Source organism: Moschus berezovskii, chromosome 9 (assembly GCF_049115385.1).
Source record: "Moschus berezovskii isolate FMDL1 chromosome 9, NW_MosBer_1.0, whole genome shotgun sequence".
Lineage (NCBI taxonomy): Eukaryota > Metazoa > Chordata > Mammalia > Artiodactyla > Moschidae > Moschus > Moschus berezovskii.
In genome coordinates, this window is record NC_142468.1 from 1,883,897 (window position 1) to 1,900,597 (window position 16,701).

At 50.1% G+C, this 16,701-nt stretch overlaps 1 protein-coding gene across 14 annotated transcripts in view; it reads left to right on the forward strand.

Annotated features, from left to right (window-relative positions):
* Positions 1-16,701, forward strand: part of EFCAB11 (EF-hand calcium binding domain 11) — a 206,501-nt gene that overhangs the window by 123,286 nt on the left and 66,514 nt on the right. Inside the window, exon 7 of one of the 14 annotated variants that reach the window (XM_088839372.1) lies at positions 8,235-10,661. The exons of 11 other annotated variants lie outside the window; for them this stretch is intronic. In XM_088839372.1, coding sequence (XP_088695498.1) covers positions 8,235-8,451 — 217 coding nt within the window. In that variant the 3' untranslated portion in view covers positions 8,452-10,661. 2 more of the 14 variants (XM_088839377.1, XM_088839379.1) reach the window with 2 other exon arrangements.

Consider the following 16,701-nt stretch of genomic DNA (forward strand, 5'->3'; position numbering starts at 1 on the left):
TGCTGAAGCTGAAGCTCCAATACTTTGGCCACCTAATGCGAAGAACTGACTCACTGGAAAAGACCCTGATGCTGGGAACGACCGAAGGCAGGAGGAGAAGGGGACGACGGAGGATGACATGGGTGGATGGCATCACGGACTCGATGGACATGAGTCTGAGCAAGCTCCGGGAGATGGTGAGGGACAGGGAGGCCTGGCGTGCGGCCGTCCACGGGGTCGCAGACAGCGAACACGACTGGGGGACTGAACGACGACAACGAGTGTGCACTCATGGCTGAGAAGAGCCCAGAAAGGTGAGAGAATCCAGAGCCCGTGTGGCTGCAGAGACCACGGGGACAGGAGGAGGGGCATCCGTGAGGACCAGTGTCGTCGGTCAGTCAGAGGGACGGGGCCTCCCTGCTGGTCTGCAGGTCACGAATCTGCCTTTCAATGCAGGGGACACTGGTTCGGCCCCTGGTCGGGGAGCTGAGACCCCACGTGCTGTGGGGCAACCAAGCACGCAGCCCACAGCCCACAATGAGAGACCCTGCACACTGCACCTGCGACCTGAAGCAGCCAGACGTCTAAGTAAACACAGAAATAAAGTCAGAGCAGTGATTAAGAGGGCTGTCTAGCCTGCTGCTGCTCAGTCGCTTCAGTCATGTCCGACTCTGCGCAGCCACACAGACGGCAGCCCACCAGGCTCCCCCGTCCCCGGGATTCTCCAGGCAATGTCTAGACTGAGCAGCAAGGAAGTAAGTGTTGAGTCCTTGCCGTGTCCAGACAAGCATCAGGGGACGGTTAGGCACCAGGAGCCAGAAGAGCAAGCCGGAGGCGGGGGGAAGATAGGAAAGGGGTAGGGGTGGGTGGGGAGGGAAAACGTGGACTGTTCCATCAGCAGTTCCCTGGGAAGGAGCCATAGGCAGAGAAGGCTGAAGATACAGGAGACAAGGAGGCATCAGCCGTGAGGTTCCAGAAGACTGAGGAGAGACGGGCTCGGGGATCGGCTGGAGGGGAGTTGGGTCTCCAGCAGAGAGCCAAGCTTCAGTTACGGCACAGGGTGGAGTGAGCGTTAGCTGGAGAAGTCATCACGGTTTGGATGAGGGTCGGAAAGGAATCTCCAGACACAAGAGTGTTTCAGACAGGGGTGAGTTTATTAAGAACAAAGAGTAGAGGTAACGTGGGCACTGCATGCACAGCAGGCTGACCCCCGACAGGCCAGGGCATCAGCCATTAGAACAGCCGGCCTACGCAGGAGGGTACCCCCTCTTCACGGTGAGTAGCCAGACTTTATAGCCTCAAGACAAAGAAGATTCCTGCTGGAAGGGTGCCATCAGGTGACTGGTTAAGGTGGGCATTTGTACCCAATATGGGGTCAGGGAGCTGGCCGGTTTGGATCAGGGGGCTCATGGCAACAGTTGCCATGGGGCTCAGTCTGATCTGGAGATGACCTTGGTGTGGGGCTCCGTGTCCGTGGCCTTGATACGAGGCCTCACACCTCTGACCTTGGTTTAGGGCTCCACCAGAATTGCCGTATTCAGTTCAGTCATCGTCAGTTGAGTTGCTCAGTCGTCTCCGACTCTTGGTGACTCCATGGACTGCAGCACGCCAGGTCTCCCTGTCCATCACCAAATCCCAGAGTCTGCCCAAACTCATGTCCATCGAGTCAGTGATGCCCTCCAACCGTCTCATCCTCTGTCGTCGAAGTTAGGATATAGGATGGTTTAAGTGGAAGCAGAAGTTCCGTGGTGCCCACCGGAAAGGTTTAGGAGGAGGAGAGTAGTGGGAGTTTGGATCAGAGGAGAAAAAAGCCCGGAGCAGTGTGAGGAAGAATGGAGGGGATCTGGAAGGCTTGGGGGGCTCCCCAGTGGCCAAGCGGAGCAGCTGCTGGGGAGACAGGCAGGGTACACAGAGAACTAGATCTTAGTTTAGATACTGGAAATTTAATCACAGCCATCCTTTCTTTTTACACAATGATGCATTTATATCACGACCTAAAAATTACCCTTAACAATAGTGATTCTTTTTTAAAAAAAAAAAACAAAGCATCATCTTCTGGCTAATTCGAATTATTCCTGTGTATTCTCTTGTTTGCTTTTGTGTTCACCAGGTTAAATCTTCAGCTATGTTCCTGCCATTAAGAGTCCCCTATGTAGGAAAATCTATTCATTATGAACACATTTATTGCTTCATTGAGTTGCCTATTTAAAATGCAGAGAACCACAAATTAAATGTAGTGATTTTCCATTTTGAAAGAAGTGGCTGAATGGGTACCATTTTCTTGAATACATGGTGTTTGTCTTATATAATTAACAGTCCAGATTCCTAGGCTAGCAGATGCCAATCCTTGCTTGTTTTGATACTTGTTCCTTATAGAAAGGGATGCTCCCTGAGACTTGCACGTGCCATGTTCTGCATCCGGGGAAGTGATAAGACAGATGTAATGGAGAGAGTTGCTCTGGGGGGACAGCTGAGCTAAGCGGTCAACAGACACTGGTCTCCAAAACCTTTCTCTGAAGTTAATTATGCAAAGTGTGAGAGAGTTTCCTTGTTGAAATTGTAAAATAGAATATTTCAAGTAGCCTCAACATAATATTAAGCCATTACATACTTCTATTAATATATTCCAAGTCTACAGTTCAGTTCGGTTGCTCAGTCATGTCTGTTTGCGACCCCGTGGACCGCAGCCCGCCAGGCCTCCCTGTCCTTCACCAACTCCCGCAGTTCACTCAGACTCATGTCCATGAAGTCGGTGATGCCGTCCAGCCACCTCACTCTCTGTCGTCTCCCTCTCCTCCTGCCCTCAGTCTTTACCAGCATCAGGGTCTTTTCCAGTGAGTCAGTTCTTCCCATCAGGTGGGCAAAGTATTCAGCATCCGTCCTCCCAGTGAATATTCAGGGTTGATTTCCTGTGTGGAGAGAACTCTTGAGAGTCCCTTGGACGGCAAGGAGATCGAATCAGTCACTCCTAAAGGAAAGCAACCCTGAGCATTCCTTAATGACACATCCCGATTTCTCTAGATTCCCTGTATTGGCAAATGAGAATGTCCCTGTGTTGAGTATGTAAGGTAAGGGCTACATGGCAGGATAAGGGCAGCGTCAGATACGAAGCGTGCAGCTAATGCTTAGTGGTTCTGTCTGGAGGCCAGAGTTTTGTTTTTGAGCGTCCATTGCTTTTAGAAAGCATGTATTTACTCGGTCTGTCCGCTCCGGTCTCAGCCCTGGCGCTCAGGGTCTTCGATCTTCCCTGCAGCATGTGGGGTCTCGTCCCCTGACCAGGGGTGGAACCCAGGCCCCTGCACTGGGAGCTCGGAGTCTTAGCCGTTGGACCACGAGGGAAGTCCTCAGAGTTGGTTTTTGTTTTTTTTTTTTAATTTCTTCCCATTGTAGCTGCAAGAGGCCATCTGAACCATTTCCTAAGACACAGAAATGGGTTCTCCCATCAGTATCCAGGCTGGCGCAGGCTAACAGACAGAGCTTAGTCTTCCACGACACCTACTTCCGTCTTGCTGCCAGCCACCCCATCTCTGTTGCAGACAGGAGCCCTTCTGCTCTCTCTGGTCGTCTCAAGCTGATTCTATTGATCCTCGGGTCTTAATTTGTTCTGACTCGGCCTCCACTCTTCCCTCACTCAGCACCCCCAGTGACACCCCTGGAGCCCCTTCTCCATTCTAAGCGAGCTCTCCTGCGTCCTTGACTGAGGCCGCGGCGTCGCTCTGCCATCTCGCTTTCACTGACGTTCGGTCCTCCCCCAAGCGCTTTGTTCAGTTCCTCTTTTGACAGAAAAGAAAGTGAAAGCGTTAGTCGCTCAGTCCTGTCTGACTCTTTGTGACCCCATGGACTGTAGCCCACCAGGCTCCTCTGCCCATGGGATTCTCCAGGGAAGAGTACCGGAGCGGGTTGCCATTTCCTTCTCCAGGGGGATCTTCCCACCCCAGGGATCGAACCAGGGTCTCCTGCATTGTGGGCAGATTCTTTACTGTCTGAGCCACCAGGGAAGCATGGTGAAGGAGCTCTGCTTCTTGTGTTTTTTTTGTGGCCGCCCCACTCAGCATGCGGGGTCTTAGATCCTGGACCAGGAATTGAACTCATGCCCCCTGAAGTGGAAGCATGGAGTCCTGACCACTGGACCACCCCGGAAGTCCCAGGAATACTGCGGCAGAAGGGTAGTGCTGTCTGCAGACCAACAGTTCCCGCCCTGTGGCAGCCCCTCCCTTTTTGTTCGTCCTCCAGTCGGATTGATTTGCTGTCCGCGTCCACGACACTGTCATCCGTCCAGCCCCAGGTCACCTGCCTCACGTAGAGCCTCTTCCCAAACCCAGAGCCACGACATCATCGTGGCTGCTGCTCAGTACTCCAGATTCCAGCGTCTTCACTGGCTCAGCTCCGGCGACCTTCACCTCCATTACTTTACCCACGGCTTGCGTACCAGGGCCTTCGTTGAGTCCTAGTGATATCCGGACCATCACCAGAAGGTACACTCTCTCTGAAATCTCACATTCAAGGAGCTCTTTTCCACGAGTCAGGACCTCTGATACAGGTTTGGCTGGTCGGGATCATAGCGAGCATCTGTGTTGTGTTTCTAGCTTTTTATGGAAAGGTTTCTGGGCTTCCCTGGTGGCTCAGCTGGTAAAGAATCTGCCTGCAATGTGGGAGACCTGGGTTCCATCCCTGGGTTGGGAAGATCCCCTGGAGAAGAGAAAGGCTACCCACCCCAGTATTCTGGCCTGGAGAACTCCATGGACTGTAGTCCCTGGGGTCACAGAGAGTCGGACACGGCTGAGCAACTTCACTTTCACTTTCTTCCGTGGAAGGAGAAAATCCTTTATATTCCAGATCTGCTCAGTTTTTTCATTTGTAAACAGGTGTTGCCCTTCTTTGAATGTTTTTCCCTATTCATGTAAATTGCTCACATTGTTTTGCTCCCTTAATTGGATATTTTCGGCATTACATTTTTTCTCCTCCGTGTCTCCCCTCCTTTTGAAACTTCTTTTAATGTCAGTGCTTTCCCTTGCATCTTTTCCTTAACTTTTTCTTCTTATATCCGTCTCCTTAATTTTTTTTGTTGTTTGTTTTCCTCCCTACCTTTAAAAAAACTTTTTAAAATTAATCTCTCTCTACTGCATCCTGGAAGATTTTCTTAGTTTTGTCTTCCAGTTTATTTAATTTCTCTTAAGCTGTATTGAACTTACTAATCATATTTTTTCACTCCAAGATTTTCAGTTGGTTTCTTTTCATTTCTACTTCTCTTTTTCATAACCTTCTGGTTTCACAGCCTTCTTTGATAGCTATTTATCTGGTGGCTTAGACGGTAAAAAATCCGCCTGCAATACAGGAGACCCAGAATAGATCTCTGGGTCAGGAAGATCCCCTGGGGGAGGGCATGGTGACCCACGCCAGTCTTCTTGCCTGGAGAGCCCCATGGACAGAGGGGCCTGGTGGGCTACAGTCCATGGGGTCACAGAGAGTCGGACACGACTGAGCAACTAACGCTTTCACTGTTCTTTTCAATCTATTATGATGACTGCAAGGATTTGTAAAGCCTTTTTCAGAGTGTAATTATACCTGTTGCCTCAGATGTGAATTGTCTCAGTTGTTAGACTGTGTTTCATCGTGCTGCACATCCTTACATATTTTGTAATTTTCTTTTCTTGAGAGCTTACGTGTCCCCTTTGGATCTGTGCTACAAGGGTTTTCTCTGAAGGGTGGTCATGAGATTTTCTCGATCCCAGGCCGTGAGTTCCTTAGCTCTGAAATGTCATAAATTCAGCGTAGTTTGGGAGCCCTCCTGCAGGGAAGTAAACATGCGCCCCCGTGTAACGCAGACTCAGGTGCTAGTCACGTGGAGGCGTCTTATCTTCATTTCTGGGCTCAGGTGCTTTGGGTCTTGACCCTAACTGCAAAAATATAGCTGCGCTCACCCCCCCATTCCCCCTGATATTTGGGGGCACCTCCCGTCCCTGGCAGACACAGAACCCTCAGACCCCTCCGGTCTTGCTGGCACCTGCCTCCAGTGCATCCTGACAAGAGCCACAGTGTTAGTCACCACTGAGCACCGTGGGGCTGGTGACACTTTCCTGTTCAGAGACTTTCTCATCTTATTTTTGAAAATGGTTTCAATCATTAAAGGCTCCAATGAAAAAACAGGGTATCATTCAGATACTAAAACTCGAGATTTTAATGAAGTAACTGTTTACAGAAGTCTAGGCAGAAATAAGGACTCTGCTGACAGAGGTCCGTATAGTCAAGGCTATGATCTTCCTATACGGTTGTGAGAGCTGGACCATAAAGAAGGCCGAACACCAAGGAATTGATGCCTTCGAACTGTGGTGCTGGAGAAGACTCCTGAGAGCCCCTGGGACAGCAAGGAGATCAAACCAGTCAATCTTAAGGGAGATCAACCCTGAATATTCACTGGAAGGACTGATGCTGAAGCTTTAGCTCCAGCATTTTGGTTATGTGATGTGAACAGATGGCTCATTGGAAAAATCCTTAATGCTGGGAAAGATGGAGGGCAGAAGGAGAAGAGGGCGTCAGAGGATGAGATGGCTGGACAGCATCGCCGATGCAATGAACGTGAACTTGGGTAAACTCCAGGAGACAGTGACGGACAGGGAAGCCTGCCGTGCTGCAGTCCACAGGGTCACAAAGAGTCGGACATGACTGGGTGAATGAACAACAGCAGAAGGGAATCCATCAAGGTCATGTGGGCACCAGAGGCCAGGAAGCTGACACTGCTCCTACTCTGAAGGGACAAAGGCGGGAGTGGCATCATTGGAGGGCAGAGTCCCTAGAGCTGTGGAAGGTGCGGTGTTTGGAGGGAAGTAGCCGTTACCAGGGGAAGACCTGGGGCGGGGGGGAGCAGAAGAGAAATGCCCCACCCTCTGCCCTCCTCCTGCCTCTTGTTGGGAACTTCTGTTGGCCAAGCCCGCTGGGAGGCACCAGCTGGGAATTCAGGTCGTGTGGTCCGGAGGGCACAGAGCACAGGAGGGGGTGGATGGGGGGGGCATGTGCAGTAGGGAATAAATAGCACAGACCTATATGATTTTTAAAAGTATTTTATCTGCTATTTCTCCGTGTGGCCGAAGACGGACCTTTTGGCAGTGTTGCGTGTGGACTCAGGACTCCGCAGTCCCTTCTCCAGCCTGTTTCCCAGGCTTACCGGAACACGTGCAGGGCCCGGGGCAGTTGCAGACAGAAGCCCGCGTGCTGTCTGTCTACTAGACACGGAAGTTCCTGATCAAGGTAGACTGCTCCATCAGGGATGCTTTATCCTCCTACCTTGACAGATACGCTTTGTGTCTTAAAGGTTCAGCCTTCTTTGCTCTGTCTTCAGAAAGGCGGAGGACCGGGCGTGGCGGGGGGAGCGCGGCCCCTACCCTGAGAAGCTCCTCCGGGGCCACTGTGTGCATGGCCAGCCCTCCCCCGGGGCGGGAACCCGCACGGCCCCGTGGCCGCCCTTTGGAGAGCCCCCAGGAGGAGGGCGGCCCTGGCAGAGAGCGTGCTTAGGGCTGCTTCGGTGGGGAGCCCGCGGGTCCCAGGCACCCGCAAGGTGGAGGCCTGCCCCCATCAGCTCCTTCCAGGGGAGGGCCAGAGCTGAGCCTCGAGGATTCGGCGCCCAGGGCGGGTGCCTCCGGCCGGGCCTGGCACTGGCCCTGTGGCCCCTGACGTCCGGCATCTTCACCGAGGCCTCGTCCTCCGCCGCGGCCTGCTCTGGCCCCTCCTGTGCACCCACTCAGCCAGACCCCACCACCTCGCCAGCCTGGCCGTCCAGCTCCATCTCCCTGCCTCGAGCTTAGCTGCTGACGGCCTGCCCACTGAGCCGGCGAGCAGTGTAGCCTCCCAGCCTGACCTCGGGACCCCAGCTTCCTGGGGTGCCCCTGGAAACATTTTCAGGCCTCCACCGCTCTGCTCAGACTGCTGCCCTGCCTCTCGGCCACTCTCAGCGATCGGCCTTGCTTCACGTTTCTTAAGAGAGAAATCACCAAAGCAACACCTTGCTTCCGGTCTGCCTCCGCAGCTCTCCTCTGGAGATGGAGGCGGTGTGAGGGGGAGGATGGAGTCCCACCGAAACTCCGATCTGCCGCCAGGCCCCCTCCTCCTGTGTCGGAGGGCAGGGGCTGCCGCTTCCTGCGGACCTGAGCGCCTCGGTGACCTCCTGTGTCTAACGCTCTGCATTCAAGCTGCAGTCGCCCCTCTGCCTCCCATTTCCAAATCCCCTCTAACCCACTGTGGTCTTATTTCTGCCCCAGTAGCTCCGCTGAAGCTGCTCGGACCGGGGTCAGCGTCCCCTGTGTTGGCTCAGCGAATGGGCCCCCGAGCCCCACCATGCAGTGTTGGACTCGAGGGAGCACGCCTTCTGAACATGCCCTTGCCCTTGGCGTCCCTGCGCCTCCTGCTTTTCTGGCCAACTGTCGGAGACTCCTTCCCCTCAGAGTTCCGCCCTCCGTTGCTTCTCTTCTCGCTCACTGAACTCTCCGCACTGGCTGGAGGAAGATGCTCAATCGGTATCACATTATGTATGCAAATCAAGCGGGCTTCCCCAGTGGCTCAGCGGGTGAAGAATCTATCTGCGACGTCATGTCGGAGACATGAGTTCAATCCCTGGTTTGGGAAGACCGCCTGGAGGAGGGCATGGCCACCCACTCCCGCCTAAGGAATCCCGCGGACTGAGGAGCCTGGCGGGCTCCAGCCCATGGGGTCCCAGAGGCCGACACAGCAGAAGCGACTGAGCACACAGGCATGCATGCAAATCAAGCAGTGGCTTCAAATTCAAGCAAGGTGCTCAAGGGTATAAGCAAGAAGGAGCAAACTTTTTTGGGAGGGATACACATTTCCAATTATAAATGATGTATTACTTATTGCAGCTGGAGTCCACTGAGGGGAAAAAGCCATAATAGCTTGTTTCAGACCCAATACAGCTATATGCTAGCAAAAGAAATGATGGCCCTATCCCATTAGAAACACAGCAAAGAGATTACTTAGCAGCTGTCTCCTGCACTGTCTTTTCATTTTGCTTTGTAGTTCTTGGCAGAGAATCTAGAAAAGAAAAATAATAATAGTAATAATTAAGCCAGACTGTTTTCCTCGACTAAATGATTTCTGCTCTTCTGAGAAACAGATCTTAAAAGGTGATGTATGTTCCATGATTGTTAGAAATAGAACATTTTCAAAACTGTTCTTTTTCCCCCTAGAGACATGGGATTAAACTTTTTGATCTTTTCTCTTCCAGGACTCATTGTAAAGTTTCTCTTAGCTCCATGTTCCAAACTCAAAACTGGAGGGCCAGACATCGCCTCAGGGTCACAATTAGATCTTGAAACCACCCACTTTGAAAAAAAGAATTCCGCAGAGAACTATTTAGGGCTCCCTTCTCATTGAGATAAAGAGATGCCACTGTTGAGCATTTGTTTGTTTATTCATTCATCCCCAAATAACGATGTTAAAGTCATCTTAGAATGGATATTATTTAGCGTGTGGAAAGATGCCTGCTGAAAGAGATGCTGAGTTTGCTTTTCACTGTGTGGCCTTTACCTGCCAAGGTTTCTTTTCCCCGCCTTCAGGGGGAGCTTGCCGCACGCCCCGCACGCCCCACGCGCCCCGCGCGCCCCGCCCTCTGTGCCAGGCCCCCTCTGTCCTTGGCGCCGTCGCTTGGATGGTGGCGGGGTTGCATCGTCTCTGTACTACGTTCAGTTTCGCATCCTCGTGCGGCTCTGCCTGAGCAGAGGGAGACCCTCACCCGTCCAGGACAAGAAGCGCTCGTCAGAGCTAAAGCAGCAGTCAGGGCTCACTGCCTCCCGGTTTGTATAGTCCATGTTTTTACAACACAAGTATGAACTGAAGCAGTGATCTTATGGCAAGTTTAATTTTTATTGACGCGTCCGAAAATGAATGTGGCTAAAAGAGAGACAGACGAGGCAGGTGCGATTTTGTAGAAAACACCTGACGCTGTCAGTCTTTTGCCATCACCTATGTGCCCAGTGGAGTAGGAGGCAGAGTTGAACGCAGTGCCCAGCCCAGGGGAAGAGCCCCGTGCGTGTCAGCGCGGGGGTGGGAAGGTCGTCGCCTGCAGTAACGGAAACGTATGGCTCATGCTGGGTGGGGGGTCATAGGGAGTGGTGGGGCTTGTGGCGAACTGGAGAGTTCCCAAGTTGCCTAAAGGCATCCATGTTTAAAGAACTGAAAAACACGTGCCTGCCAAATGTAAACATGTCCAGAGATTGAGTGTTGTCCCAGCTGAGTGTCAGATCTCTGGCGTGTGCCTGCCTCTTATTTCCTCTCTTCCCCTCTCCACATGCTTTACTTCCCACCTCCATCCACCCCGTATCTCAGACTACTTGCTGCTTCAGCCTAGAGCTGCAGTCACAAAGTTTCTGCCTCATTTCAAAGAATAATGTCCATCAACAGATGAATGGATAAAAAAGAAGTGGTGTATGTATTTTGTGTGTGGGGGTGTGTGTGTGTATGTGTGTTTACACAATGGAATATTATCGGCCATCAAAGAGAATAAAGTAATGCCATTTGCAGCACCATGAATAGACCTAGAGGTGATCATGTTCAGCAAAGTCAGAAAGAGAAGGACAAATTCCGTGTGAGACCGTTTATGTGTGGACTCTGAGCTTTGATACAAATCAGCGTGTCTGTGACACAAAAAGAGACCGACAGACACAGAGAACAGATGCGGTTGCAAAGGGTGGGGGGTGCGGGTGTCGGGGAGGGAGGGTGGGGAGTCTGGAATTAGCAGAATTCCAACATCAGCAGAGGCAAACTGTTATGTATGGGATTGATAAGCAACAAGGTCCTGTTGAACGGCACGGGGAACTGTATTCGGTATCCTGTGAAAGCCCCAGTGGAAAAGAATATGAAATAGAATGCACGTGTACATCTGAGTCACTTTGCTATACAGAAGAAATTCACACAATATTATCAATCAACTGTACTTCAATAAAATGAAAAAAATAAAAAACAATCAGGAAATGTGCCTGGATTTGAGAGTGTTTGCCTACATGTGAACCAAGGAGGAAGCCTGCTATTTGGGCTACTATATGATTTTTCTTATTAAAAAAAAAAAAAGATGCATTTAAAAGATAGAATTTAACCTGAATGCAGTGGTGAGGGTACAACTGAGTGAAATATCTCAGTTCAAGGATTTTTCATCTGGGTTCTGTGAACACAGATCTCTGATGGATATTTAGCGTCTTTTTAACTTAGAAATGTGGCCAACAGAGCACTGTCATCCTAGCAGTATCTCTGGCTGTCGCCAACAGGTTGCTGTTGTCCAGCCACTCGGTCGTGTCCGACTCTTTGCGACCCCGTGAGCTGCGGCCCGCCAGGCTGCTTGCTCACACTCACATCCGTTGAGTCGGTGACGCCATCCGGCCATCTCATCCCTTTGCCCACTTCTCCTGCCCGCAAGGGCTCACAGATACGCTGGTGCCGTACTTTAGGCGCTGTGCCCGTCGTGAACTCGCTCACCCCCTTTGCTGCTTCGGAATCACACTGACTCCTCCGTTCCTCTCCCCACCACGGGGTATTGGCCTTGCCACCGGGTCTTGTTCTTTAAGACGCATCTACAATGCCTTCTTGCTCATTTGTGTTTAAGACTCGTGTCTATTTCAGTGTAACCGGCTTCATTTTATGCATTTAAACTAGAGTCTTTATCAAACTGCCACAAGGGTTCATGGTGCACAGACATCTAAGCGCTCCGTTCATCAAAGGAGCTGTTGTTTGTTTGAAGGAGTGAGCCGCTCACACAGGCCATCACTGGGCGGTTCATAAACTACAGTGCCCCAAACTTCAGTACCAGGATAGCAGACCCACGGATATTCAGGGCTGTCGTGTCTCTCATTCGTTCACCCCCGCTTATCTCTTTATTTATTTAAATGAGTCCCCAGGATCTTCTTATTATTAATTTCCTATTACGCCCGCGCTGGCTCTTGTTCTGGGTCGGGCTTAGTTGCCCTGTGGCAGCGTGGGATCTGAGTTAACTGCCGGGGGATCGGACCTGTGTCCCCTGCAGTGAGGGCAGACTGGACCACCCGGGCCTGTCTCTTAAGTGCTCCCATAGGCAGCGCTCTGTGAGTCGGAGGCGCAGCCATCTCCTCCCCAATGCTCCCTGTGGGGCCCTGAACACGACTCTGGCCCCGGACGCACGTCAGAGCCACTACCCGGAGCCTGTCCTGCCCGACTCCCTCCTCTGCAGCCCCTGCCCGTCGGAGAGCTCAGGCCTCACTCCTGACTTGCTTTTCCTGCCACATTTTCTCCTTAGGCGCTCTTATGCTGAGGTGCAACATCCAAATGCTGGTGGTTTCCAGCAGACCAGATCTCTCCCCAAGGTCCCAACTCACCCACACTTACCGTCTCTGCTTGGGTACCTCCTGGCCTCCCGAACTTCACGTCCTCACAGAGGTTTCTCCCTCCTGCTTCAGTGAGCGGCGTCACTCTCCGCCCTGTGCGGTGAGCGGACTGGCGTCACTCTCCGCCCTGTGCGGTGAGCGGACTGGCGTCACTCTCCGTCCTGTGACCCCAAGGGTCCTCCCTGCAGCCTGCCTCCTCTCACCCGCCTTCCCTTGTCCTGAATCAGCGAGTGACGGCCCCGTGTTCACAGTGCCTTATGACCGTGCTATTCTCAGTGCAGCTGGCAGGGTGGTGCTGCCCAGGATGAGTTGGGTGTGGACGCTCAGAGTGGGCACCAGGAGCTTTCATGCTGCTGTGCCGGTGCGTGCAGGCTCAGTCGTATCCAACTCTGCGTCCCCGCGGACTGCAGCCCTCCAGGCTCCTCTGTCCGTGGCATTCATTCTCCAGGCGAGAATACAGAGTGGGTTGCCATTTCCTCTGCAGGGCTTCTTCCCGCCCCCGGGACTGACCCGGGTCTCTGGCAGCTCCTGCGCTGGCAGGCGGATCCCTCACCACTAGTGCCCCCTGGGGGTCAGAGCTTTTAGAGCAGCTTGAAATTGCCATGGTGCGTTCGCAGTGGCAGGCTCGTCTCACTGAACAGGGTGTAGACCCCCTCAGCTCTGGCAGGCTCAAACAGTGAGTCACACGTGCTGCAAGTTATGCAGCAAATGACCCTGTGCGGTAGGGCCATGTCACAGTGTGTGATTACTTTTGATTGGCTTATCAGCCGTGCTCGCAAAGTATCGAAAAAATCTGTGGAAATGTAAGCCTTTCTTTTTATACCTTACAAGTTTTCATATTTAATCAAAAATTTCATTTTTATTATTTCACATTATTAGTTATTTAAGGAAATAAAATGTTGGTCATTTCACCCTCGGTTTACAGAAGGTAAAACAAGCCTCCCTGGAGTTTCCTCTGTTTGTTTGTTTGGTTTCTGGTGAGAAAATCCTTGTTGTTTCTGAGTGTGCCAAGAGTGTAAACCCAAAGGTGCAGGTAGAAGTGAGTTTGAAGAAACAAAAGACGAGTTCATGTTTGTTTTCTTCGGAACTGCGATCCCTTACACGCCAAGTTCAGTTTATAGCTGTCACTGAGGCTGACATCCTGAAAGCATAATGCTTGGTGATTTGTAGAGACATACTAGCTATGACGCTGTGAAACCATCACAGTGTATAGGGTGGTAGAATCCACAGTGACACAAAAATATTTTTTTAATGGCACCCAAAAAAGTTCAGTTCAAAACCATGAGAATTTTTTGAACAAAAGGATATTGGATTCAAAAGCTGATTGAAGCAGATGTTCAATGTTTCCCATATAAACATGAGGGCTTTACAGGCTTCTTAGTAAGTAACGTTTCAGCTCGCCAAGACTAAAATCCATATACAGTTGGTGAGACATTGGTGAAAGATGGTTTCAGAGGTATTTGCTAGGAATGCTGGGTGAGTCCTTAACACAGAGCGTAGCTCAAGTGCTGCTCCCAGAGCCCCCACAGCTCAGCCTGTTCTGGAGCCAGCTCATGGTGCAGAGGGCTAACTCATGGAGCAGTTAAAGTCAGCAGTGTGTTTTTTCAAGGAAGCACGGTTGTTTCACTCACATTCCTGTTTCCGTGCAGTCTGAACATGATGGTGATATGAAGGAAGAATTTCTTTTTTCAGCTTTGTCACTGACAAACAACGCAGTCTGAACTGTACAGATGAAGGATTAGATTGTCTACAGACGTTGACTGGAGTTTACATTCTGTGTAGGAGCAGGTTCCGATGGTGCAGAAAGCATCCTGAAGACGCCACCCTGATTTAGAGGCTGCACCAGGATGTAAATCAGTAGATCCTCTCTCTCATGAGAAAGTCCTGCCATGAAAAGAAATGTTGGTGGAACTAAACTGTGGGCTTAGTGCTGTCCTAAAGATCATGGTTGGGTAAAGGCTGCTGTGTTACATTCTGAATTATTCTGTGTTACTTGACCCTGTGGAAGCAGACCATGAACAGCTGCTGCTACGTGCTGAGGTATCAGGGTGATCAAGAGGGCAGTTGTTTGAGAATGTCTGATTTACAGAAGAGCTTGGGACATTTCTGTAAACTCAGAAGACAGTTTGGCCCTGGCTTGTTGAAGATTATGAGCTGGACAAGCAGGACTGCATATGTATCTAATACCTACAGTGTTTTTTAACGATCTTAGTACTTCCATGCAAAGAAGAAACATGTTTATCAGTGGCTGATAAGATCAAAGGGCAAAAAACGAAAGCTAGGAGCTTGGAAGAACAGAGTTTCTACAGATCATTATGACACACGCTCCATAATTTAGCAATGATCAATGATGCAGGTGATGATCTCAGTACTCCACATTTCTGAAAAGCGATCACAAGACACCTGAAGGTTTGAGAAGGCATTTTGAATTTTATTTTCCATCAAAAGAAGATCTATGCCCAGAAAATTCATGGATCCAGAATCCATTTCCTTCATCAAAAGATAACTTAAATTTAACCGTGACTTACAAGATATACTGCTAGAACTGGCTTCTGTTGAAGGATTTAAAGAACTCTGAAACCGTAGTAGCACTTTCTCCATGTTAGATAAAACTTTAAAATGAACAAACCGAGCTTGCTGACGTTGCTCTAAAACCTCTTCTGTTTCATTCTGTGATACCAGTTTCTTTCCTATTCTTATTATCACCATCATATTATTATTATGAAAATAAAACTTAGAAATAGTTTAGATGTACTTGATCCCCTACAAGTAGACTTGCTGGCAAACGCACCCACCTTAGAAAAATTATCAAGCAAGAAGCAAGTCAGTTTGCCATATTAAAATTTTTATTGTGTGTGTGCTCAGTCGTCTCCAACTCTTTGCGATCCCATGGACTGTAGCCCGCCAGGCTCCTCTGTCCGTGGAATTTTCCAGGCAAGAATCCTGGATGGGCTGCCATTTCCTCCTCCAGGGGATCTTCCCGACCCAGGGATCGGGTCTCTCTGGCATCTCCTGCATTGGCCGGGTTCTTCACCAGCTGTGCCACAGTATTTCTGTACTCTGTGTTCATTCACAGTGTACCTACAGACATTTAATACGGGGGTTCATTTGTTCCCTCAAAATGAAAACAGTTACAAGTGTGATAGTGATCCTAGGTAGTAGTTGCCTCCACGCAGACTTTCAGTGAACAGACAGCATACAATTTTCATAGTCCTTTTACCTCTGGTTTACTTTGGTACTATTTATTGCAATATAATTTCCTGTTGGTTGAACTAGGAATACAAAATTGCAGTTTTTATCTTGCATGTCTTTTTATTTCACTTTTCTAGTAATTCGTTTTTATTAAGTTTTACGAAGTATCAGTTTGCAACACACTGGAAAATTTTTTGAAAGTGGCCCTTTACCAAAGAGAGTTTAAGCAGGACTGCCTTAGGGGACTTAATAGAAAAATGAGACTTTTCATGAAAACATACCCTCTGAAAAGAATTAGTTCTCTTACCAAGTCTCTCAAACTATCAGACATGTTCTCACTTGCTTTACTTTGAACCAGAAAAGTATGTTGGGCCCGAAGTAGCCTTAGTCAGTGGGAGCTTTTGCTGCTTACAGTGGTCACCTAATGAAGTTGGTGAAGTAGCCTTAGTCAGTGGGAGCTTTTGCTGCTTACAGAGGCCACCTAATGAAGTTGGTGAAGTAGCCTTAGTCAGTGGGAGCTTTTGCTGCTTACAGCGGTCACCTAATGAAGTTGGTGAAGTAGCCTTAGTCAGTGGGAGCTTTTGCTGCTTACAGCGGTCACCTAATGAAGTTGGTGAAGTAGCCTTAGTCAGTGGGAGCTTTTGCTGCTTACAGCGGCCACCTAATGAACTTGGTGAGTAAAGGAGAAAGGAAATCTCACACAGATCCAGGCTCCTGCCTGGTCTGACTCACTCCTAATTGCAAATGTTGGCTATCATTGCAAACAAGCCTTTACAGATCATTTTAAAAGCAAGCCAGTATGTGGTTACGTGTTGTTGTTGGTAGTGGTCAGTCATGAAGTCAGGTCCAACTCTTTGTGCCCTCAGGGACTACAGCACACCAGGCTCCCCTGTCCTCCACTGAGTCGGTGATGCCACCCAACCATCTCATCCTCTGTCGTCCCCTTCTCCTCCCGCCTTCAGTCTTTCCCGGCATCAGGGTTTTTTCAAATCAGTCAGTTCTTCGCATCAGGTGGCCAAAGTATTGGAGCTTCAGCTTCAGCATCAGTCCTTCCAGTGGATGTTCAGGACTGATTTCCTTTAGAATGGACTGGTTGGGTCTCCTTGCAGTCCAAGGGACTCTCAAGAGTCTTCTCAAGCACCACAATTCAAAAGCATCAATTCTTTGGTGCTCT